General features: G+C 37.0%; 1 protein-coding gene across 12 annotated transcripts in view; it reads left to right on the top strand.

Annotated features, from left to right (window-relative positions):
- Nucleotides 1–24966, top strand: part of PUM2 (pumilio RNA binding family member 2) — a 59538-nt gene that overhangs the window by 29762 nt on the left and 4810 nt on the right. For 5 of the 12 annotated variants that reach the window (XM_035897931.1, XM_035897926.1, XM_035897932.1 and 2 more), the window contains 9 exons: nucleotides 5182–5325; nucleotides 6393–6674; nucleotides 11486–11722; nucleotides 18299–18566; nucleotides 19129–19258; nucleotides 21229–21363; nucleotides 21624–21761; nucleotides 23385–23510; nucleotides 24539–24660. In XM_035897931.1, coding sequence (XP_035753824.1) covers nucleotides 5182–5325; nucleotides 6393–6674; nucleotides 11486–11722; nucleotides 18299–18566; nucleotides 19129–19258; nucleotides 21229–21363; nucleotides 21624–21761; nucleotides 23385–23510; nucleotides 24539–24660 — 1582 coding nt within the window. The remainder of the gene's footprint in view (nucleotides 1–5181; nucleotides 5326–6392; nucleotides 6675–11485; nucleotides 11723–18298; nucleotides 18567–19128; nucleotides 19259–21228; nucleotides 21364–21623; nucleotides 21762–23384; nucleotides 23511–24538; nucleotides 24661–24966) is intronic. The other 7 variants (XM_009642532.2, XM_035897930.1, XM_035897928.1 and 4 more) reach the window with 3 other exon arrangements.

Below are 24966 nucleotides of genomic sequence, written 5' to 3'. Positions count from 1 at the left end.
AGGTTCTCTCCTCTGTCAACACTACTTTGAAATGCCTCACAGCCTCTGGAAGTCATAGTTAGTTTGTTGCTGTATGCTCTGGGACTGCATTGTGCACTCACAATCGGACTTTACGCCTCTAGCTGCGGAACAGACCAGCTCTTGTGTTTTTCTTGCCTGTTCTGGTTTATAACTGCCATTTTTATTTCTTCTCATGCAGTAGTATCTTCAGCTTTTACAGTCTTTCTCTTTCACCTAAAACGAGGAATCAGCAAAGTGTGCTGTCACCTGTTAAGTGGTATCTCTGCACCTCTCCAAAGCAGTGGAGAAGGCCCACAAACAGTGAGGCACATCAGAGATGCTGTAAGCATCTTTGCAAAACCCTCAAAGGCTCAAAGCTATACCTTTTTTTGTGTGCTTTGGGGTGTGTGTGTTTACAGTTACTTATGAGTTCTTGCTTTGGACATAGAGCTCTAAGACTGGAGTGGTCCATGCCTTGTAAAAAGCCTGTGACATTTAGCTTGAGTCAGATCAACATCTGAGACCTTGACCCAGCCCAAATTTGTGATTTCGTTATAGGAAGATTAGTTAAAAGAGTGTTATTTTCAAAAAGAAAATTACCCATCTTAAATAATTCAAGGGTAGTTCTTAAAACCCACAAAAAGGCCCCCTCTCCAAATGGATGATTGAAAGTAATACTGAGTGGTCAATGCAGAAGCCTGGCCTGTGAAGATTGGACTTCAAAGCTTCTTTCCTCCTCCATGAGCCCCAAGAGGTTTTCTGTGAGGGCAGGAACCTTTTTGTTCAGTTTCCATTCTAGGTTTCTTCTTTGTCCCTTGTGCTGCATGCCTGGATGGCCAGAGAAAAACTTTATTAATGTGAACGTATTTCAGACTGTTCTGTAATAGGAATTGTGTGCAACTGGCTTTCAGCCTTACTGACCACACTCTTACGGGGAATGGGGCTCAAAACACAAACAAAAAGGACATTTATTTTCTCAGTCATCATAAGGTGGTTTTGTAGTGAGTTGTAGGGAGTGCTGGTGATTCCTCTTTTTAGGTGGAGGAGAAGGATGTAGGATGCTGAAATGAACACGAGCCATTTTAGATGGGGATCATGATACTGTTTAGGATGTCTGTATTTGAGCTAGATATTTAAGGCTCCTTTTATAGCTAGTGAAGAGAAATAGGAACATTTAGTCTTGATTAATCTGCCTCTATTTTAGCTACCTGTTTTACGATAAAGTGGGTTTTGCTCTAGTGGTGTCTTTTTCTATTCGCTTACTATAGAATTGAGTCAAGATCACTAAATTACATCTAGATACCAAAATGTGATTAAATGAATCCCAGGTAATAGCCACTGAACACATGTAATGTAACAAGCAGAAAATGTGTTGAGTTCTTGTTTCAATGGTCTTAGACATTTTACAAGAAAGTGTAGGTCCATACTGAGTTTCAAGCTTTTGAATATTCTTTACAGAGAGAACATTTGTAGGTTGGCTTCACTGCGGATTAGTAAATGAGAGTATGGTTCAGCTCGTCCATGCTGCTGTCTCTTAATCGTTCCAGCTGCTTTCTCCTTGCCACAACTTTCATTTTGGATGAAATTAATGAGCTATTGCAACTATGCGATTGTTTAAGCTTGCAAATGTGTCATTCCGGGTATTTCTGTGTTAATTATTTAGGGAGGTGTGTTCATGTAGCACTTAAGGCACGTATCCTAAGTGCAAAGAGAAAGTGTCTGAAATCCAGGTTACTTTTCACTTAATGTTTTTGTTAAGTCTCTTTTCAGAAAAATTCTTTTTTAAAACCATCAAAAGTGAAATACGTTTTGCGTTGGAGTTGTGCAATTACATTTTAAATTCTTCTAGTCCTAATTTAGCAAGTCTTTCGGTAACAAGGCTTCTTAAAAACCAGACAGTTTCTGATTGAATAAATGGGCAAGACAAAGTCAGAGGGTACTCCCAGTTTCATCATTAGGTGATCAGTATACATTCTTTTCTACGACTAAACCCAGTCCTCATCACAGATTACGCCAGGATGCGGTTTAGTGATCCAAATTCAGGAATCTGCATGTGACCTCAGTTGTCTAAGGAGCCATTGTACTCAGTGGAGACCTCCCTAGTGCCGATGCTGTACGGAGGCTGCAGAGCTGCTCAGCTTACCCTAAAATAGAAGTGGAATGGTGACCGGTCAGCTGAATCCCTCCGGAGGCTTCATTGACTGCGTTGGCTAGGTCAGATGCAACTTAGTTTTATTGAATTCAGGCAAGTGAAGCTGTTAGCGCTGACTGCGCATCTAGCATGCAGATGGGTGTATAAATTGAGTTGTCTTAAAAACATGTTTAAACATTAAAATCAACGATTTCTGTCTGTTGACATTGCATTTTTTTATTACGTAGAGGAATTTGAAGTGTGACATTGCAGTGGGTCGTGCATTCTGTGCCTCCAGATAGTATGAAATAGAAGATTTAATCATGGCAGACAGAAGGAGTTACAGTACTGGCAAAGTTACAATGGCTATAGAAAGTATAAATCATTTCCTGGTAGGATAGTAAGTTCTGAATTTGATTTGCAAGACGGCAAGTGCAGAGATTAGGCTGCGCGTGTCTTCATGAGAACAAACAAAAGGTTATAGTGGTTCAGGTTTCGGTGAGCTTGGGAGGCTGAAGTGAAGACTGCAGCATTTAAGGAAGGGTGGAAGATTGAGCTGAATAAATTTTCAAATCTGTATGCAGAGGAAAATAATTGGATCTTGGGAATGTTGAGAAGGGAGAAGCTGTAAATTTTCTACAAAGGGAGGGGGGACCCTGCAGTGACTTGCAGGTTATGCTCCCAAGTGGAGAGGGGGAGAGAAAAGTGTCAGGATGGTAGTGTTAAAAGGGGCAGATAATTGAGTTGGCAGTAAGAAGTGTCACATCTGTTATCTTAAATTGAGTAGAGAGAAGTGACAAACTCTGACATACGTTTGGGTGTCATCAGCAAGGGAAGTTGCATAGAGGGAAGGGAGTAGGAGATCTGGGCAGAGCTTTGTGGCATTATATACAAAAATGTGAGAAGAGTGTGAAGTATCCAGTGAAAGACACTGAAGAAATTACTGGATGGATAAGAACAACACTAAGGATGGGCTGCACGAGCCAAGAGAACAGATTTGCTCTCACTCTCTCATTAAGAACATTTAGGGTTTGTGTGAAAAGAATCCAGAAAGTTTTCAGAGTCTGTGGTTTTGGAGACATTCAGAAATCATTTCAGCAAAGCACAGTACTGGTAAACCAGGCTGTTTGCTTTCATATTCCCTGCTGATCTGGAGAGTAAGTGTAGATAGAGCAGTTGAATTCTGAAATAAAAAGTGTGATTAGGAACTGATGAGGAAACAAAGAGTAAGTTTTAGTGTTTTGGTTACAGTGGAAGACCGCAGTAAGCTTGAATGTGAAGGCACTGAAATGAGCTTTGATAGTTTTAATTTGGAGGGGAAATTGCACAGCCACAGGGAGATGATGATGTGATGGAGAGGTAATGAAAACTGAAGCAGGAAGAGAGGAGGAATTAGAGAGATCTGGCAAGTCACCATCTTACCTTTGATAAAAGAGAAGGCTGGGAAATAGTTTTTATCTGTGTTCACCTTTCTGGGATGGGCTACAAAGTTTGTAGGAAAGCGTGAAGGAAGGGAAAGCGGAAGACTTAAGGTTTGCTGTGAGACCTGTTCTTCAGTTATTTGATCTGAGACAGTCTCTCTGAAATTGTATTTTTGATGTCAAGGCAAGTAATTTTATACCTTTGAGGCTGCAGATGCACTTAGCAAGGTCTCAGCAATTTCACAAATAGTCCTGCGCTGCTTTTTTTTAGTAGATCTGAGTAGAGAGCTGAGAGATCTCCTATTCCAGCTCAGAATGTATTCATTTCAGAGATTAGGAACATTGAAGCACGCATCAGTTCTCATGTATAGCTTGAACCTTTTGTGATGGTGGTATCTTGGTGCTGATGTAGTAGCTTCTTAATACTAATTTAAAATGACCTGTTTGTGGGTGGCATCACAGATAAGACAGTGGTAAGGAAGTATCGAGAAATTACCTGGAATTAGAGGCCCAGGTCTGTATGTTCAGGTCCACACATATTTGAGAACTCTGCTAGACCTAGTTTTGAACACACATGGAAACTGACTTAAAAGAGTATGGAAAAATCTTGGTTCTTACACATACAAAAATAGATGTATAATTTTTGCAATCTTGACTTTTTTCTTAATAGCATATCTTTGAACATGGCAGGAATATTGACATTGTCCTGTGTTTCATTTCTTTATAATAGTCAACCTAAAAATTAGAACGTGTTATCTTTTCACTGTCAGCACCCTTTCTTATATTACCCTAGCTCTTCCACTTTTTTAGGGATTCTTATTCCAATTTTTCTACTTCATTATAAAGTGTCAGAGCTTTAAAATTAATTCTCTTGCTTCTGTCCTAAATGAAGGCTTTTTTATTTTTGCTGGGTTTTTTTCTGCTTTGCTTTCTTTCTTTCGTATCTTATATCCTGTTTTCCTTCCTACTGCTTGCTTTTTTCCTCTTTCAATTCTTCCTCCTTTTTCTCCCCCAGTTCCAACTCTTAACTGTCGACTTAATGAAATTATACTTGGATTACAGTCTGTTTTCTGTGAAACTGACTGGGACTAGATAATTTTTATGGTGTTCCAAGGTATTCCTGCATATAGACTATTCCTTTCCTAACATGTTTTTGTGGATGGACTTGTAAGTGTGGTTACGTACTGTATGGAATCGTTAAACTTGCACTCAGTTCAGCCCTCTAGTTGTACAGATTTCAATACCATTTCCATGTACAAAGGAGTACAAGACAAATGAAGGATATTTTCAATTGCTAAAGAAGTTGATTCGATAATGATTGAAATATGGCCAGTTGTGGTGTTCTGTACCTTTTCAGCTGTGGTGTCAGAAACTTACTTTGTTAACCTTGAAAGTAAAATTCAACTTTAGACTACTATATTTAGCTGTTATTCTAGTTTTAAAAGTTACATAGAGCTTTCCTAAATAAGATTCTGTCACACTGTTTTATAACGTTTGCTGCTTTTTCTTTTGATGTCCAAATGCTGTTTTCCCCCTTGTAGTTCACTGTCAGAATATTTCAAGGAGAGAAGAAATGCTGACTCTGTGGGACTATCTGTACTATTAATTCTTGTATTCTGTGTTGCGTAGGCTATCAAGTACTAGCTCCCACTGCCTATTACGATCAGACTGGTGCCTTAGTAGTAGGTCCTGGAGCGAGAACTGGCCTTGGAGCACCAGTCAGATTGGTGGCCTCAACTCCTGTTATAATCAGTTCTGCAGCCGCCCAAGCAGGTAAGTATTTGATCCTGCATGGAGTTTTCTTAGACTTTTGTATTGAATCTTAACAGTAATGTTGGTTGATTAGTATTTGATGTTGTTGATGTGTTTTGTATGCATCTGTGTAGTTTTCTAGCTGTGACAAATATACCATACATGCTCGCTCTCTTATTCTGTTGTCTCCCTTTCTCTTGAGAGACACTTGCTGTTTCTCAGACATGTAGTTTTCCTTTTTTTAGTTCAAATTTACAGTCCTCTCCCCATACATATACAGGCATGTTTCTGCAAATGTTGTTGCTTGTCAGATATGAACATTTTTACCCTTTCCTCTCCCCATGCATATAACATGCACTTCTCATCAATCCCCTAAATGGTGTCCTCTAGGAAGCATCATTTCATTGCTTCGGCCTGGCAGAAGATGGAGTGCTCTGGGGCCTTGCTGTGCCTTTCTCCTGAAAGTATTTTCTCCTGGAAAGTGTGGCAAGGAAAAAAAAGTACAGAATGGACAGCAGAAGAGGAGAATTAGTTATATGAAAAGTCTCTAGTGTTCTTTTTCTCTTTTTATCATTGATAGGGTCTGGTACTACTTTACTGAACCATTGTATTTATTGCATTTGTTAAATTAAAATCCAAAATACTAGTACTAGATTTCTTAAATAAATCTGTTAAAAAAATAGATTTTAAATTAATCTATAAGCTTCTTTCTCTATGCAGAACTCGCTTCTGACATTAGTAGCTGAAGTGGTCTTTGACTTGGTGCTGAAGTTCTGCTATTGTGACTTTGGGTATAAAAGTATAGTTCAGTAAACAGTAATGTCTTAGATGTTTACACTGAAAATTCCCTCAATTACGTTAACAATTCTACAGCCTTGATTAGCCTACAACATATGCTGTCTTCATTTTTTTTTTTCCTTTGGTAATTTAAGACTGTGTAATATTATAAAGTCTCTTTTAGTCCTTTAATATTTGAATTTCTGCTTGTTTAAGAGGGCTTCAAGAAAATACAGTTTAGATCTGAATAGTCCATTTTCAGTCAGAAATGTTTGAGAGAGTAATTATGATTGAAAACATGTGTTTTACAGCTGCAGCTGCTTCAGCTGGAGGAACAGCAAACAATCTCGCGGGAGCCACGAACGGTCTTTTTCGGCCACTTGGTGCCCAGCCACAACAACAGCAACAGCAAACAAATAGTAGCCTACAATCCAATTCATTTTATGGCAGTAACTCTTTGACCAATAACTCCCAGAGCAGTTCCCTTTTTTCACATGGTCCTGGCCAACCAGGAAGCACATCTCTTGGCTTTGGAAGTAGCAGCTCTTTAGGAGCAGCTATCGGCTCTGCACTTGGTGGATTTGGCTCATCAGGTAGGTTATTAATATAGTGAGGAAATTCTGTGAGACTTTTGTGTTAAGCAAAAAAATGTATCTGTATCCAGACATATATACACATACATTTCTAAAAAGAATGCAAAAATAGGTTATTTGCATTTTAAAACAAATTATAGGGGAAGGAAAAGGGTCTTTTAAATTCACTTGGGCTCTGTATACAGGATGCATTTTTGAAGGATATCCTGTAGTCATACATATCTCCAAAATACTTTTCCATACTGAGCACTGTACTCTGCCCCAGGAGTTTGTTACTGGTTTTAGTAAGCTTTTTTGATTTTTTCGAGGAAGTCTTCATTCTGTGTTTAAAATAACAATTGATGACTTGAGATATGCATTCTTTTGTTGTAATTTTCATGTCAACAAAATTCCTAATTTTTTAAAAAATTAAATAGCATATGCCTTTCTAAATTTGACCTAATACTGAAGTGTGTGTTTCCATAACATTTTTTGTAGAATTCATGGAACAGAAAGACTTAATACCCAAGAATAGTCCTTGATAACTTCAGTAGGTTTAATCTTAGATACAGTTAAACATAAATAGTTCTATGCAAGTTTGGGGCCTTAAATAATTTCAACAGATGCTCCTGAATATTACCAGCCTGTTTGTATTTAAAAAAAAATAAATCAACGTTGCCATCATGTTTCTGCTCTACAGCAGAAATTTCATATTCTCATAGTTTCTAAACGTGCAAGGTAGGTTTTCTTATATTTCAGGTTCAGTATTAGTAAAGCAAGTTATGAATTGCTTAGTAGTAGTAGCAATTTAATTAAATCAGTGATGCATGTTTGTAATCTTATGTATCTTGCAGATGGGTAGAAATTGGGGGAAATTAATGTATTCTACCAGTATTGTTTTCAAAGTTAAATACTCAAAGGGAAATAATTTTTTAAAAAAATTAAATGTTGAGAGAAAGATTATTACAAGAGCTTAATATATGGAAAAACAAAAGGAAAAACATGCCATTCAGAGTTAAAACATGATACCTGTTCTTTGGTAACTAAGAGGAGGTGAATAGTGACGTCGGATATACTGCATGCCAACACAGAGATTTTCTCAGTGGTGGTGTTCATAAAATAATCTAAAAAATTACTTTAACAAACCTAATGCTAGGAAATCCAGAATCAAGTTTTACACTGATCGTCTCTAATATCTGATTTTAGTGGAGTAGGAGATTCTAAACATACCATCTTTAATAAAAATAATAATAAAAATAAACTAAAAAAAAGTAGAGGCTACTCAGTCATGTCGAGTTCCTTAATTTTCCATAATACCACAGCAGGTGAATCTTATTTACAAAGTAATTGTGCTATGCAAGGGCTGTATTTTGTAGTATAATTTGTCCTGAGCTACTTGCAGGATTTCAGTGAATTCTTAGCAGCTGTGTTTCACTGTAGGTACAGTTCCATTTCATTGATAGATAGTGATCATAAGTATATCTGCATATTTAATGCAGTGCACTCATTTTAAGTCTCAAGGTAGAATAATTTTAAGTCATAAAAGTCTTCATCCAGCATTATCACAGGGACCTCCACAGAATACAAATTCTGGTTGGGTATCTACTTAAAAAAAAATCAGCATAGTTCCTTCTGGCACATGAGATTAAGCCTTTTTTTTTTCTTTTTTTTCTTTTTCTTTTTTTTTTTTTTTTTGTAGCAAAGGTCAGTTCCAGAGCTTTGTCCAAAGTCTTCAGCATAGACAGCATATGCTGAAATTTCGCAGCAGTATCCTAGGTGATTTAATTAGCATGGCAGTTTCCACAGGGAAGCAGGAAGCCTATGCTTTTGCAGTTTGAGAAGTGCTGATGAAAGGTGCTATCTAAACCCAAAATATTTTTAGCAGTATTACTGCAATAAAAGTATATTGAAAGTGCCCGTCTGCCAAGTATAAATTGTACTTGCCATAATAGCCACTTAAAAAATGCTTCCTTCCTGATCATTATTTTTTAAGAGTTCATGAGCTCTGTGTGTGTATATATATATGAATTGAATTACACACGAGTACTTATACAAATGGTGTTAATGCATGTTGAGGCAAATTAAAAACAAGTTTAATTTTTTATTTGCCAAAGTTCGCTTCTCTGTAACTCCCCTCAGTGTGTTGTAAAGCTTGAATTTAAGTTAAAATATAGCCATGAAGACTGACAGATGGCAATACAGATCTTGCCCTTATGTTTTCAGTTGTTGTAGGGGGGGAAAAAAAATAGCTCTGCAGAAAATGCAAAGATGAGCATGTTCTAACTGAATGACTGAACAATAAAGTAAAAAACAGGAGAGGCAACCATACCATATAAATGGCTGTATGTACTTTACAGTCTCTGCTCATTCAATAAAAAGTTATTCATACTCCATTTTAAAGGTTTAAGGTACATGATAAGTTACTGCAGCTTAACGGGTAACTAGGATTTAGATCAACTATGGCAGCTTTCCAGATGCCTACTTCTGGCTTGTAACAAGTGTAAAGTAATTGAATTAGCTTAGACAGTGGTGAAGAGGGTAAGCTAATTCAAATTGTCTTTGGGGTTTTGTGTGTGTGAAAATGCAGCTCAGCCAGCTGGTTCATGGTAACTTGTTAAGCTGCAGTAATTTACCTGAATAAGAAACCCTGAAAGAAAGCTGAAGTTCATTTAGCTTTTTCCATAGTTGGAAAAATAACAAACCATCATGTAGCATTGTATTAACATTTGCATGGTTCGCCAGCTGAGCCAGAACCTGTAGAGCTAGTCTCAAATCTTGAGATTTCTTTTTACTGTTGCCTTAATTTGCTCTTCTGATTTCTTATTCTCAATCTCCTTGCCTAGTTAGTCCAGTATTTTTTCCTTCTGGCTTCTCCTCTAGTATGTTTCCTTCCCAGTTTGCAGGCAACATTTATCTCCTGCTTCCCCTCCCTCTCCCAAATATGTTTCTGTTTCTGCTTGTACTGTGTGGTGTTCCCATCATCAGCTTACTGTTTCAGTCTTTTTGCCCCACAGTCACATATGCCTTCTACAGCCTAACGTCTCTTCAGATCTGCGTTCTTTTCATCCTCAGTCCCACTGGTTTTGAAAGTGCTTGCCAGTTTTCTTGCCTTGTTGGCTCCTTTGTCTGACCTTTCTCCTCCTGGTTCTGGTTTCTTTTTTTTATTTTCTTTTTCTTTTCCCTGGTCTATTTCTTGTGTTTGGCTTCTGTCTCCTCTGCGTTTGAAGTAGAAAGCTTCCTTTCCACACTGCCTGATGGGCCTTCTGAACGCAAGGTGGGATCTTGGACAGCAGTTTCAGAGTCCATTTTTTGGCATGGCACACAGAAACTGTTCAGTTGCAGGGAAAACCTTTATCAGCCATCTCAGATGTGCCATGTATGGACAGGAGTTTTAAGTTGTCAGCTCTGAGTCTGTAGCAGATTTGTGCTGAACTTGTACGAACTGTGATTTTGCTAAGATGTTTAGCTCAAACAAAGAGAGCATGAAAATAAAAGTCTCCTGTTGCCAGCATGTTGGTCTGAGTACATGAAAGCATTAACTTCTCAAATAATGGGTAGCTGGATTATTTTGCCAAGGATAAAGTATCTTTCCTTGCCTGTTTTTCTGAAATGGCAGTGGTGTTTGGGTAGAACTTCTTTGAAAAATTTGGTCCAAGCAGGTATCTGCCATGAAAAGTATTAACCAGATTGCTAATATTAGGAGAAAACATGTTAGTGTCTTAAAATGGGAAGTATCAGGCAACCTTTATATTGGGCCATGCTGCCAGCTTTAGTAGCAAGGTACCTGCCAAGGGTAAGGATTATGGAGGTAAAAATTCTGACCTTTTTCTTTTCAAGCTGAAGTAGAAATCAGTTCTCCAAATCCAGCTTAAGAAGCATCTTTGTTAGCAAAATACCCGTAATCTTGGCTTTGTTCATCAGTATAATAATGTTCCAGGGTTCAAAATAGGCAGTCTAGTTTAATATTTCACTACTGTGCAACAGATACTAGAATTTAACATTTCTAAAAACTTTTTATTGTTCTCCTAATTTGTCCTAGACTGTTCATCGCCCTGCTGAATGATGCTGTGCAGGATAACCAGTCCTTCACTAATACACTGTTATCTAAAACTTCTAGTCTAATTTGACTTTCAGAAATACTGGTAGCAGTAAAATTACATTTTTAGTTTCTCACCTTAATTTTCCTATCTCTGCTCTGCTTCTTGTCTTCTTCTTAGCCTATTCCTCCTTTACAATATCTTTTCAAAACAATTCTTTGACAACCATAATTCTTGTAGGGAATTTTAAGTAGTCATTTTTTTCCTGCAGACAAGGGGTTCACAAACAAGAAGGAAGTTCAGAAACAGCTGAACAGCAACACAGATTATGTTCTGAACCCTTAAACAACAACCCGTTGTCTCTAGCCTTTTTCCTGAAATCAAGTATCACTTTCTGACTAATAATTTACAATGGAAAAAATTTTATCAAATAGTTCAGTGGAAGCATTTTTAGAATCATTTATTCTGTAAAGTGACAGTGTAATCTAATCTCATAAATTCTGTATTTGTCCCAAAGCCTGAAGCCAGGCGGTTAAAAGAGAGTACTGCAATATTTCTGTGAGAAGTCTAGAATGAAATGTTGAAAGACATGGGCATTGGTGAAATTACTTATCAGCGGTATGTTTATACCCACTTAGATTTACTTAAAAGCATGTGTGGTTATCACAGTAATTGTCTTTGTCATAACGATTGCTGTAATTATTGTGATCGCATCTGTTATTGCCCAGCTGTAGTTGGGGATAGGTTTTATTCAGTTGACACTGTGTAATTAGGGTCTTTTTATTTCTTCTTCAGTTGGCAGTTCTGCAAGTAGTAGTGCCACAAGGAGAGATTCTCTATCTACTAGCTCTGACTTGTACAAAAGATCTAGTAGCAGCCTAGCACCCATAGGGCAGCCATTTTACAATAGTCTGGGATTTTCCTCCTCTCCAAGTCCAATAGGCATGCCTCTGCCAAGCCAAACGCCAGGACATTCACTTACGCCACCGCCATCACTTTCATCACATGGATCCTCATCCAGTTTGCATTTAGGTAAAAAAAACAAAAACAAAAAAAACAAAAACAAAAAAGCGCCACTTTTTGTTTGTATGTGTGTATGTATTTCTATGTGTAAAATATATGTTGCATAAGAGATGTCACATTACCTTTGCTGTTAAACAGTTTTGTAATGAAGAGGGGCCATTCCTGAAAGGTGAAGAGCATGCTCAAATGCTCATTGATTTGGCAGTGGAGGGCACTCAGCTTCTTGCAGTATCGGGCCAACAACTGATTTTTCTTCCCTTGCAGAAGCCTGATAGAGAGCCCAGTAAGACTTATTTGTCCTTTTTGTATTATGTTTCTACATTATGACAAACAAAGGTGCATTATTTTTGTTCCTGCTTCTGTGTATTACCACTTTAAGGACATTTTAAGATGATACTATGTTTAACAGTGAAGTGACTTTCACTACGGCCCCTTGCCATGATAAAGTAGAAAAGTGAGCAAAGCTCTCTAAGTAAAATGTATTGAAAGGTGATTTTTGAATCAGTGAGCCTACTACCTCATGGTAGGTACTACTACTCCCTCGTGGCCCAGATGCTTTGCCAGGAAGGCAATAGTTTATCACCAGGCTGGTGGGGAAAAGAAAAAAAGCATTTGTGAAAGAAGTAGCAAAGGCTTTGTCAGTGGTGGCTCTGTTATTGGATGTATTTTTTAAGGAATGATGATAGCAATCTTTTAGAAAATTTGAGCTAGTTAGATGACTAAAGCTCAACCTCCTTTAAAAATAAAATAAAATTAAAAAATCTAAAGAAACCCCACCACAGCCTACAGTATATTTAGAAGAGAATGCCTCTAACTTGAGGTTACTTGATAAACTTGCCCTTTTTTTTGCTGCAAATACTTGTAATCACTTAATTTGGATGCTAAAATCATACGATGAAACTGGATGTAATTTCAAGACTGAGTTGCCTGTTGCTCCAGTAACTATTCAGTGCACAGTTTTGTGCATGTAATAGGCAACCTAATACCTAGTACTTCTGTTAGTGTGAGTAAAACAGGAAAAAATTTAAAAGTGCCTGCCGAAATACACTTAAAGTGAGAAATGTATGAGTGATTTGTATAACAAGGTTAAAAGTAATTTAAATATATTACATTTACAGTTTGGTATCCCTTTCACGGTTAAGTGCTGAATACCCGAAGTAAAACTGGGCAAGGGGATGTTTCAGCACGTTTTATTTTTTTTTACTTACCTTTTTTCCTTTTTCAGGTCTACAAAGTGCACCTTTGGGCTGAGACCAAGCATGGAAAGTTTCAGCCCAAATGGAGGCTTTTGAGAAAGTTCTGAACATCTGACAATGGGGTTATCATGGAAATCTTTTTCTTTCTTTCTTTTCAAAGTATTCTCACAATAGTTTTCATATTACTGAAAACTATACTTAAACCAAATTTTGGAAGGCATTATCTAAAATTCAAAACATTTAAAGTTTTGTGTTGTTTCACATTTGATAAATGTTAAAAGACTTTTTTTCAGTTATGAGAAAATAAGCTGCAATCAGTACAGAGGATTACCTCTGTCAGCAGAAACTGTTAAATACTGATTTAATCCATTTCAGACTGTTTGGCAGTGTGAACTAAGCATAATAGTTTGTTAAAATCATGTACTAGATCAGTGTGTAAAGGCCAGAATGTACAGTTGTACTCTGAAAATTGACACAACCTTGTTGGCTTCCATGTGTACTGTATCTTCATCTTCCAGATGAAGTGGGCCTTGAGTATGGGTAAACTTTTTGCTACCTTACCAAATCAATCTGAAATTTGGAAATTGAGGTCGTCTGGATTTTTGCTTTCACAAAAATGCAGTAATTTTTTTTAGCATTTCCTGCACTTTGCCCTGTGTCATATCTTTGCACAGTTACATCCAAGGTGCACCATTGCAAAAAGTTGAAGACTATTTCTGCAGTTAATTGTCTGTCCTGTTAAATTTATTCTGGTATGTTCATCAGCCGCTTCTGGAAGCGTTTGTGGTGTTCTCACATGTAAAAAATAAAAAGGCAAAGCTTTCTCACCAAACAAGAAGTTATACCTGAAATCAAACAGGGAGTATATTTTAAGAAGGGTATGATGTGACAGTCACTTTTCAGAGTAGAACAACATTGTAAGTTCATGTCTGCATGCAGTTTCCATTGGTATTCTGATAATGCCTGTCAAATGCAGCTTTCCCTCCACCTTCAAAACTTGTTGTCCTGCCTGCTTATATCAACAGGTTCAGCTAAGTTTAACTCCTGTTTTAAAATGGGCATCAAACTCGGTTGCTCCTGTTCCAGCCACCAGAATACTAGAGCACAACACCGGGAAAGGGTGCATGGTTTTATAACCCCTTTGTCAGACACTGCTGCAATTTGTAGCTTAAAACACCAATTTCCCTTTTACAAGAAATTCGTGATATTTTACTGTTTTTATCTCTTCTCACCAACTCTTATCCAACATCCTGAAATAGGAATGTGCTAATTACTCTGTTCTAGTGTCAGTTTTCCTGTATTTGAAGGGATTTGTCAGATGTCTGTAACTGCTTCTTTACTGTAATTAGTTGGAGCAGTAAGGTCATGAATTTGAACTACCCTTTCACTCCCAGGGACAAAAAACTGCAAGAGGAAGTATTTTTCCTATGTTAGAAAAAAAATCCTTTTAGATTGGTACTGTTTACTCTGTTTGGTACATTGTAGCATTTTAAAGGTTTGGTGTAGATTTGGATTTTTAAAATCTGGGCTTTTGGAGGTAACTATTTCTGTGTGTTGCAAGCCAAGCTTGTTAGCAGTTTAGATTGATGTTGTTCTATCTTCAGAAGTGGTCACTGGGTAAGAGTAAAGGCCCATTGGTAAGACAGTATGGGGACTTTGTGTTGCCTCTGCTGTGTACCTACTCTGTAGGGCTTCGGTAAACCAGGCATAATGAGGACTTGCATTGATTCATAAAATATATGTGTATATATATGTGGAATTCTATTTTCTATATGAAGGTGAAATTTTTAGCCGAGGGTGAGACAAAGCTACTTTTTTACAGCTGAACAAATATTTTGTAGGAATCAAGTTTAAAGTGTTTATATACTTGTACGTATTTTACTAGAGAGTGATACTGCTGACTGATTTTAAGCAACAGTTACTGTGCAGTAAATCTGTTTTATGTTTTGGTTTGAAACGAAGAAATATTTTGGTAATAAGTACTAACAGACTAATGCTATCAAAATAAATGTACCTAGATCTAGCTTTTAATATTTTTTCATTTTATCCTTTACATTAAGTATGCTATCTGTGTTAAGGAGTTAGTCATTTAACCTGCTTTGTGTCCTTGAAACTTAGTAAGGCTCTGTTTTAGATGGTCTATATCCCCTTTATATCTCTGTGCCTCTTCTTCCCTATGGACTAGCCATGGGGATTTAGGTTCAATTAAACTGTAAAACAACTTAATATTATTCATTGCATCAGGGATCTTTGTTTTATGAGATCAGAAGTGATAGCTAAGTGATTATCTGAGGAATGAACTGCTCACCTTATTCCCCAATGATTTGTAATTGTGTGGCTACACTGATGCCTGATAACAGTCTTTTAAAATTTCAGTGTTTGCAGAAATGTTTAGACTAGGTGCTTTATTCAGTAGGGTATTATTCATACTCAATTCCCCAAATAATTTATAAGACCCAGGCTGCTACCTTTCTAGTTTGGAATCAGAATCTGTAAAACAAGTGTCCTGAGTTTTTGAAGAGCATGGGGATGTGCAGTAGGGTAACCAGGAGGATTTGGCTAAATAGAACTCAGATTTCAGTTTTTCATTTCTCAGTTGTTCAGACTCAGAGTTTCAGGAAGGAGACCAGGTATCTTTAATGTCCACACTAATGCTTTGGTCGTTTCTCATTGCTGAGAAAGTGATGAGTACAGTATTTAACAAAATAGTCCATTGTATACCAGAGTATGTCTGCATATAGTAAGTACCTATGACAATATGCTTTTATTTTGGGGGTTTTACTATTTTTCAAATCTGCAAAGTTGCCACTGAGCTATAACACTGCTGCTGTAATAAAAGGTTACATGAGAAGAAAAGCTTACCTATTAAATTACTGGGTTTTATAATAGTGTCCAGGGTTTTACAAGGTTAAGCTTTCTGTGTGTTTTTGAAGTATGACAGGTTCTTCTAGGCACAATGGATACGTTTTCAGCCTTCCTGTATTATGATCCTGCTTAACGTGATCGTCTCAGGTAGTTTCACAGGCTGGACAGGAGTCTTCCAGTTGCAGCATAGTCGTCTTAGAAGTCTTAAAAAGGGATGGTTCCCAAACCAGATTGAAGAAAGCCTTGATAATCCTGACTGTGAAATGTATTGTATACGTGCAGTTCTACTACAAATATATAGCATATTTGTTAAAAGCTACCAAGATCTTAATTTATGTTTTAATTGCTAGATAAATTGTCACATTTAATTTATACTTACGAAGGCTCGGTTAAAAAAAAAAAAAGTTGAAACCATTCCTGATTCACACGTGCAATTCTGTGAATGTGTATGCAGTTAGAGCCATGCAGTTTGTGAGCATGTAATCAAACTTGCCCTATGAATTTCTGGCACAGAATTGAGCATGTGATCAGTGGAGCAGTAGAGATGCTACAGCAGGGAAGTAGCCCATAAGACTTCCTTTTAAACGGGCTTTGCTGCCCTCTCGTGGCATTAAATTGTGTTACTGCACAGCATTTACAGGGAAGCTGGGATTTCATTCATTTCATCAATAATCTAGATGAGAAATACTATGATTTCAGGTGCATAACTTTTTGTTCTTTAGAAGGCTGTTCCTAGAAGAGAAATGACAGTAGAGCATCCCTTTGCATACTGTTTCACCTGCAGAATGTTGGGTTTCTTTTTTCTTTTTGTCTGCTAGTATCATGTTGCTGTCGGCTCTTTTCTGGAAATGGTGATTGTCAATGGAAACTAAAAATGATAGTTAAAAACCCTTGAGTTTTCTGGCTGTAAAGAAGTAAGAGGCTTTAATTTAAACGAAAACCTGGTGGGATTAAGGTATTATGGGGCATAAAGTATTTACTGATTCCTTACTGATTCTTACCACTGGACTTTGAAAACTAATTGTAAAATAAGTACTAATTATTTCTATTTTAGGGCGTAATCCTACACAGTGCAATAAATGTGATGCTTGGTATGTCTTGCAGAGCACTAACATCTCAAATTCTGGTATTGCAATTTGACCTTTTGAAAAAGATACTTTACCATGAATATGTTACCAGCCCACTGTAACTCTGTTGTTGCCTGGCCTTATGAATACTTGGAACCAAAAGAAAGCTTGACTGGGGCACTGTCAGCTGATTTCTTTTTTTTTATTTACTTTTTAAAATTAATTTTGTAATAGAGCACCATTCAAACAGCACATACTGCAATTTGTTTTAAATTCAGATGCAGATATTTCTTCTGTTGACTTTGAAAGGACTTTCAAGTTACTGTGTCACTTTCTAGGTAATTCGTAGGGAAACTGAAAATGCTTTCCTTCTCCATACTTCATAATTTTAGGTTGTTTTGGGTTTTTTAAGTAGTAGAGTTGAGGATTCTAGGTGGGAACAGTCTTTGAATATTTCTGCTTGTAGTATAGTAGCAGTATCCCCTTCAAAATCCTACTGCAGTCGGGGAGGATGCTTTGTTTGCATGCTTATGGTAAATGCCGCCTGTTGTAAAGTGGAGGGGAGAGCGACCTACTGGAGGAGTTCAGAGTGACATAAACTGATGAGAGAGGGCAGTCTGTGAGGAGACATTCACAGGACTGCGAGGTGATGATGATCACTGTAGGTTGAATCGCTAGCAAAAAGGAGTAGGACCTAAACATAGAAAGGCAACTCAGTTCTTAGAAAGTAAGGAAAGTCAAAGTATAGTGAGTGTGATGAATGTTTTCACATTGAGGAAAGGACTGCGTGTTTCTAAAAGGAATTTCAGTTTGAGATAACTTTGGTTGTTTTAGAATTAAGTAGAGCATTCTTAGTTACTTGGTTTGAAATTTGACATATTTAGTGCTTATAAGAGGTACCAGATTGAAAGCCTGGGATGCTGAAGTCGTCAAACATCCTGCAGAACAGGTACAGCCTGACAAGAGGCACCACATGTGCTGCCCCAAAAATGCCCTTTCACACTGTGAGTTGGAAAGGTACCTCAGTAGGGACTGAAGGGTAGTTCAGATTTCATGGTCTATTTTGAAACAATTGGCTAACTTTGAGGCTACTAACGAGGGTGTAAGTCAGTATGACTTGTGAAGTGGAAATCTGCCCACTAAGCTAAGGCCCACCCAATTCTAAAGTTTCCATAAGTCTGAGTGGGTGCTCACTTTACCTGCTTCATTATATTCTTCTAATAACATTTCTTTTCCTGGTGCCCTTCATGTAAAATAAAAATGAGGAGGAGAATGGCTTTATTTATTGGAAGATAAAGCTATCTAACTCCTCCAAACATAATGAGGTAAATATAAATAACGAGACAACACTGCTGTTTTCTTTGGCTGCAGGGTGTATCCGTAGTTCTAGTACACTTACTGTTTTGCTGTTGCTTATTTTCCTTACGGCTTTTACTGACAAAACTGCTTCCTTGTAGGGGGACTGACAAATGGTAGTGGTCGCTATATTTCTGCAGCACCTGGAGCCGAAGCAAAGTATCGCAGTGCAGCAAGTACCTCCAGTCTTTTTAGCTCCACCAGTCAGCTCTTCCCTCCTTCACGCCTTCGTTACAGTAGGTCTGATATTATGCCTTCTGGACGTAGTCGGTTGCTGGAAGATTTCAGAAACAATCGTTTCCCTAATCTTCAACTAAGAGACCTTGTTGGACATATTGTTGAATTTTCCCAAGACCAGCATGGTTCTAGGTAATTATTATAGTAAAGTTAATAACTTAATGATATTTTACTGCTTTGATATTGTTACATTAACTTCAAACATTTGATTGAGCTGCTAGTCATCTTAATACAAAGCGTGCCATTAATTGGAGCACATGCTCTTACACGGACATTTTTCTTCTCTAAGACATTTCATTATCAAAGTAGTATAAACTTAGCTGCTTGTAGAAGTTCTCAGTGTAGAAATAGCCTCATAACTAGACTTGTAAACTCTAGTATTTAAGTATCAAAGGTGTTGATTAAGAAAACAAAGTATCTGGCATCTGGAATGTAAAACCATTTTTCAGCAATACATCATCAGGTACTTGGTTATTGTTATTCTTTTCATCTTTAATCCTTTTCAAATGGAAGTTTTTTAAGTATCATTTTACTAAAATGTATCCTTTTATATGCAAAGGCACTACTTTCATTTTAATAAGGTTTATAAATGTTGAATACTTGCTTTAGATTTTTGAGGTGTCTCATTGAAACAGTGTTTGAGAGGTTTTCCTGTTGTTTATGTAAAGCATAATGTACCTTTTTTTGCACTTAGATTTATACAGCAAAAGCTGGAGCGAGCTACTCCAGCTGAGCGCCAGATGGTATTTAATGAGATCCTGCAAGCAGCATATCAATTGATGACTGATGTGTTTGGAAACTATGTAATACAGAAGTTCTTTGAGGTAAGCATAACACTTGAGTGTATGAACAGAAATGTGAATGAAATGCTGTAAAATCTGATTAAATTTAACTGTTTTTTTCTTAACATCATAGCAGAATTCTGCTGGACTTTTACCACATAACCCAAGTATATAACACTGCACACGTGTGTTTCTTTTCTGTATCCCCTGTTTTTTTCCGTAACAGGCACAGATTCTCTTTACCCTGGTGGTGCATACGTTGGTGAACATTGGTGAATGCACAGGCTGCACACTCAGGCTTTGTAAGCCTTTTAGCGTAATTTACTCAGGCTTTCAGCAGACAATGGGGAATGTAAAGATTTGAAGGATACATTTTATTGGTTACTGCATCTTGCTAAAGAGTGGGTCTGGAAAATGCTCTTGCACCCAAATAAATAGCTGTGTGAACTTCATCCAGTGCTGTATATGAAGGAACTCACATAAAACGTATTGAGGCAGAAGAATTTTGAGGAAGGGATGTCATAAGATACATCAAATATTAGTAAAACTAGTATTTAAAACAGCTTTGGTTTTTATGTAAAAAGTAGGGATTTTTAAAAAAAAAAAAATCCTTATCAAAGAGTTACAAGATTTGACTTAGGAAAAAGGAATACCTATGTCCTGGAAAAAGTCACATGTAGGAAAGGTGTGTGGCATAGTCTGCTTTAAATCAAGGACTATATCAAAGTATCTGGGTGGATAGAAGGTGAAGCTGGAAAATGTCCAATAAGAAATAAGATGCTTGCTATAAGCAGGAATGTAATTTTTAAAAAGTAATCTACAAAACAATGTGCTCACTCTTTTTTTTACTTGATTTTTTGATTTGTAAAAAAGAGTATCTTCTGAAAAGCATGGCTGACATATGTAAGATCTTGATCTTGCTCAAGGGTCATCAGTTGCTATTTTTTTCCATAATGTTAGGTTGGACGGATACATAGATATCATTGTAAATTGAGTGTTTTCATCTGAACTCTGCAGAAGACTTCTCAAGGAAAAGGTGCACTAGACCTTAGGTGTAGTAAGGGACTTAATTGATTATTTAAGTAGGAAAGCAAAGTTGTTTGAGCTTTCTTCAGAGTCTTGGGTGCCTACAGGTGTGGGGTTTGACAGCTCTCAGGAGTGCTGTGTGAATATTGCTGGTGCCACCCAGCTGATTGTCCAGGCTATAGCTTCTGTGTGGTCTCTTGCGCTGTGCCAGCTCGGCTTGTGTGGGGATCTGGCAACAGGGTTACGTGTGTTATTACAAAGCTTGACTGGCTTCTACTCTGCTCATGGAGCAGCACAGAAGGTTGTAGTAGCACCATGGAGGGAATAATATGGGCAGGAATTAGCTACTCTTGAAAAACATTGGTTGAATTATACTCTAATACAGCCAGCATACAAAACCATTTTGATTTTGCTCTGCAAAGCCCAAGTATTTCTAGATTTCCCAAAGTGCCCATGGTAAGAATGATCCTTTAAGCCACATGAAATAACCAAGAAGCTACTTTAGGGGTTGAAATATTTCCCCTCTGCCCCCTCCTGTTACAGCTTTATTACTGTATACAAGATGTAAGGTACACTGACCTGTACAAATTTGAGATACCTGAGAAAATCTGATTTGAATTATTAATTACAGTAATCTGTAATTAATCTGCCTGGTATAATTTGCCTAAAAAGGTGCGCTAGTGGGTTTATCGCACTTAAATATTCCTAGAGACAGTCAAATATAAACTGCTTCCATCTCTTCTGTTAATCTTTCAAGGTCATGCTTTTGATAGCAGCTGTGTGACTGGAATGTGGAATATTACAAAGTGTTGCATTTAGAACATAAAAGCTACTGATAAATATACCCACCAAAAATACAAAGGGAAAAATCATTCAAGGTGTGCAGTAAGCCTGTAATACATCATGAAAGTACTTACTCTGACATGTAAATTCCAGCATGCTGTAATATGTCGTCATTTGTTAACAGCATATTTATTTTCTTTTAGTTCGGAAGCCTGGATCAAAAGTTAGCCCTAGCAACACGCATACGCGGTCATGTTCTGCCCTTAGCCCTACAGATGTATGGTTGTCGTGTTATTCAGAAAGCACTTGAGTCAATCTCGCCTGACCAGCAGGTAATTGTAAGTTAGAGCAATACTTTTTTTTTTAATTTTATTTCTTTTTATTGCATCCATCTTTTTACTTGTTTAAACCTTTGATCGTTCCTTTCATTATGAAATGCCCTAGGGACTAAAACAGTTGTTTAAATTAAATTGCTGAGGTACACAACTAAACCACCAGTGAATATGAAGATCGGACAGTTAGGATGAAATGGAATATTCCTTTGAGGGGAGGGAAAATAATCATTGTAAAGACAAGGATAATGGTTTTTTTTCCCTAGAATGAAATGGTGAAAGAGCTGGATGGTCATGTTCTGAAATGTGTGAAAGATCAAAATGGAAACCATGTTGTACAAAAATGCATTGAGTGCGTTCAACCCCAGTCGCTCCAGTTCATCATTGACGCGTTCAAAGGACAGGTAGTGTCAACAGTTCGTTTCCTCTTCTGTAGGGTTGCTTTGTTTGCAGTCAGCTTGTTTTAAGTAGGATAAAAAAAGGAAGATAAAATGGAAAAGCTGTTGAAGAGACAGTTAACGTGCTGTAAAAAGATGAATCTGTTGGAGGTGAAGCTCTAGAAGGACCTGTTTGGATGTATTGCAAATACCAATAGTGGTATTTGGCTTAAGGCCAGGCTTTCTGTTTGAGTTTTGTGATGTGCCATTTCAAATTTCCTTTATAACTTTTAACATTGCCATTTCTGATGCAGTAATAAAGTATCTGCTCTCTAGCATGTATTTTTCATTAAAATTTCCTTTTCCTTCTTCTCTTGCTTATGTTCTGAGTCTCTTTCAGTGTTTCCCAATTAATGTCTGTCATTAAGGAAATACTTTGAAGAAATAACATTAATCCATTCCCTACATATGGGCTAGTGTTAAGGGAGGGGGGTGGTGGTATTTGTTTATTTAAGGTTGGGGGTTTTGTTTGTTTCCAAAATAAGTTATAAATATAAGATTGATACGGTGCTGCAGGCTAGAGAATATGCTGCAGCTAAGTAAGATTTTAATACTCTGAGACAAACGTGTACTTTTATAGTCTCGAAGAATTGTAAAAATCTTACTAACTTGGCTGTGTTACTAAATTTTACTTTAATGGATGGCCAAATGTATTTCTTAACAAAATCTGCAATATCCTTCTCTCACATTTTACACACCAGCAATTCCTGAACTATTATTGTACATAGTAGTAAATGGCATACCAAGGTTTCTAGGGTCAGGTCTCCTTACATCAAAAAGTGTGTATGTGGTAAATGAGATGTAGTTTCTAAACTGTGAATAGAGCCCCTTGTACTAAAACGCGACTGTTTATTTACTGGACATCCATCCTCAGCTCCACGTAATTATATATAAAAAATATTAGCTAATCTGAAGTGGCACATGAAAAATACCACACTTCAGTTATCAGGTAACGATATGTATCTCTTCCACCTGCCTGCATCATTTGGATCTATGTCTAATCAGACAAAATTCGGTGTTTAGTTCTGACCAACACTGACTCTTAAATCTTCTGAATTAATCCCTGAAACACAAACCTGGCTTCTGGAGAAGCAAGCAAAAGGAATAAGCGAGATTCTGACTGTATGTTTTGAATACTTACTTTAAAACTTTGTAACTGTAACGGGGAGCCTGTTGTATATGCTGGAATGTGAAATTACTGAAAATCAGACACAATAATTGAACTCCGTTTTACAAATGTCAGAATCTTAACATTTGAAAATGAAGTACAGAGTTAAAGGAAAGCTAGAAAGGTGAACAGTGCCTAACTAAGGGTCATACATCCAGGCTTTTCTTTGCAGGTAAGTAGGCTAGAAACACTGTAATGAAAACCTGCGGGTTTAGGTGTGTAATTATTAGAGCCCCTGACACACAGAAAACAGCATTTTCGGTTTTTCTTGACTTCTGCTGAAGATGGAATTCTGATATCAACAGGCAGAACTTTTTTGTTATAGAAGTAGTTGGCATATTCAGTTCCATTTTGAATATGGTAATATTACTGTATCTGTAAACTTCAGTTGGTTTAACTTCAGTTTGCAATCCTGTTTTAAGGTATTTGTACTTTCAACTCATCCCTATGGTTGTAGAGTAATTCAGCGTATTCTGGAACACTGTACTGCTGAGCAGACTTTGCCAATCTTAGAAGAACTGCATCAACACACAGAACAGCTGGTGCAGGTTAGTGCGTATATTCATTTTTTGATGCATTTTAAAGCTTTTTTTGTTGTTGTCATCATAATTTATTATTTCTTAGTTTAAGAAATAGTTTAAATGCATTTGCCTCTTTTCAGTTTTGTAGACATTGATTTTCTTTGTTTTTCTTTCCTTCCATAGTTTTAATGAAAATGAATTTGGAAGTTGAGAGGCAAAGAAGATACAAAAAGCCTTTTTCTTACACTTTTGACTGTAGCTTCGAATATACATTGTAAATGCACAGAATTAGTATATATTTTTATTGCAAAGATTGCCTTTTTCTAGTTTATCTTGATTCATTCGGGGGTCCTTCCGATAACTACTAATAATGTCTAAACACAAATACATTATCAAAAATATAAATGTTGCATATTCTTACACAAAAAGGGTAGTTTCTCTGACAGAAGGCAAAAGATCTTATACAACGAAAAAAGGGTAGTTTCTCTGACAGAAGGCAAAAGACCTTATACAACATGATTCAGTTGAATCTCAGTTGAACAAAATTAGTCCTACAAATGACTTTGCAATTGAATTAGTTTAAAATACTGGAAAAGGACTCTGTGTCTTGTAGGAATTCCCATACACAAAGGCAACAATTGCCTTCTGACTACATATTCACAGTCTGGTTTACTTCTCAGTGGTTTCTTGTGTGTGCAAGTCTCCAGTTAAAACACAGCTGTCTTGGGGAACCAAAGTTCAGGGAGATACTATGGCTGTTAAAGAATTATGATCTTAATTTTGAGGACTTCTTAAGAGGATAAAAGGTACTCTAGTGAAATACTGGTTTTGCAGATTATTTACATTTTGCATGTGAATTTTGTGGACCATTATCAATGGTCATTACCATTATCAATGCAGTATTTCTTGCATCACTTTGTTTCTATAATGTTAACATTATTGTATTTTTCCTCCTATCCGTGCAAATAGTAATTTGAAAGTTTATACAAATATACAAAAGCTGTATGGATTACTTGGTATGAGCACAAAAAAACCTGAAGTCATCTTATTTTCAGGATCAATATGGAAATTACGTTATTCAACACGTACTGGAGCATGGTCGTCCTGAAGACAAGAGTAAAATAGTTTCAGAAATAAGAGGAAAAGTTCTAGCTCTGAGTCAGCACAAATTTGCCAGGTATCGTACAGCCTTCATATATTAAGGGTTCAGTTACCTTTTAAAGTTGTAGTGTTGGATTTATTGTGTTACCTACAAAAAGGATAGGATGGGTTTTTTCTGTTGTGTAACTTGCCTCCTGAAATTTTATATTTTTATAGAGATGAACAGTAGTGGGTATTTTGTACTAGATTTAGAGAAGGGAAGGGGAAAGGCTATTCCATAGCAAAACAAGGAAGATTCAACAGCTTTATGGGATGGTTTTTGTTCACTTTGTATAAGTGCAGGGAATAGGTTCCAAGTCTCCACGTGAGGATCCCCAGAGCC

This window comes from Egretta garzetta, unplaced genomic scaffold, assembly GCF_000687185.1.
Source record: "Egretta garzetta isolate BGI_Z169 unplaced genomic scaffold, ASM68718v1 scaffold87, whole genome shotgun sequence".
NCBI classification, from domain to species: domain Eukaryota; kingdom Metazoa; phylum Chordata; class Aves; order Pelecaniformes; family Ardeidae; genus Egretta; species Egretta garzetta.
This window is presented reverse-complemented; position numbering and strand designations above follow the sequence as displayed.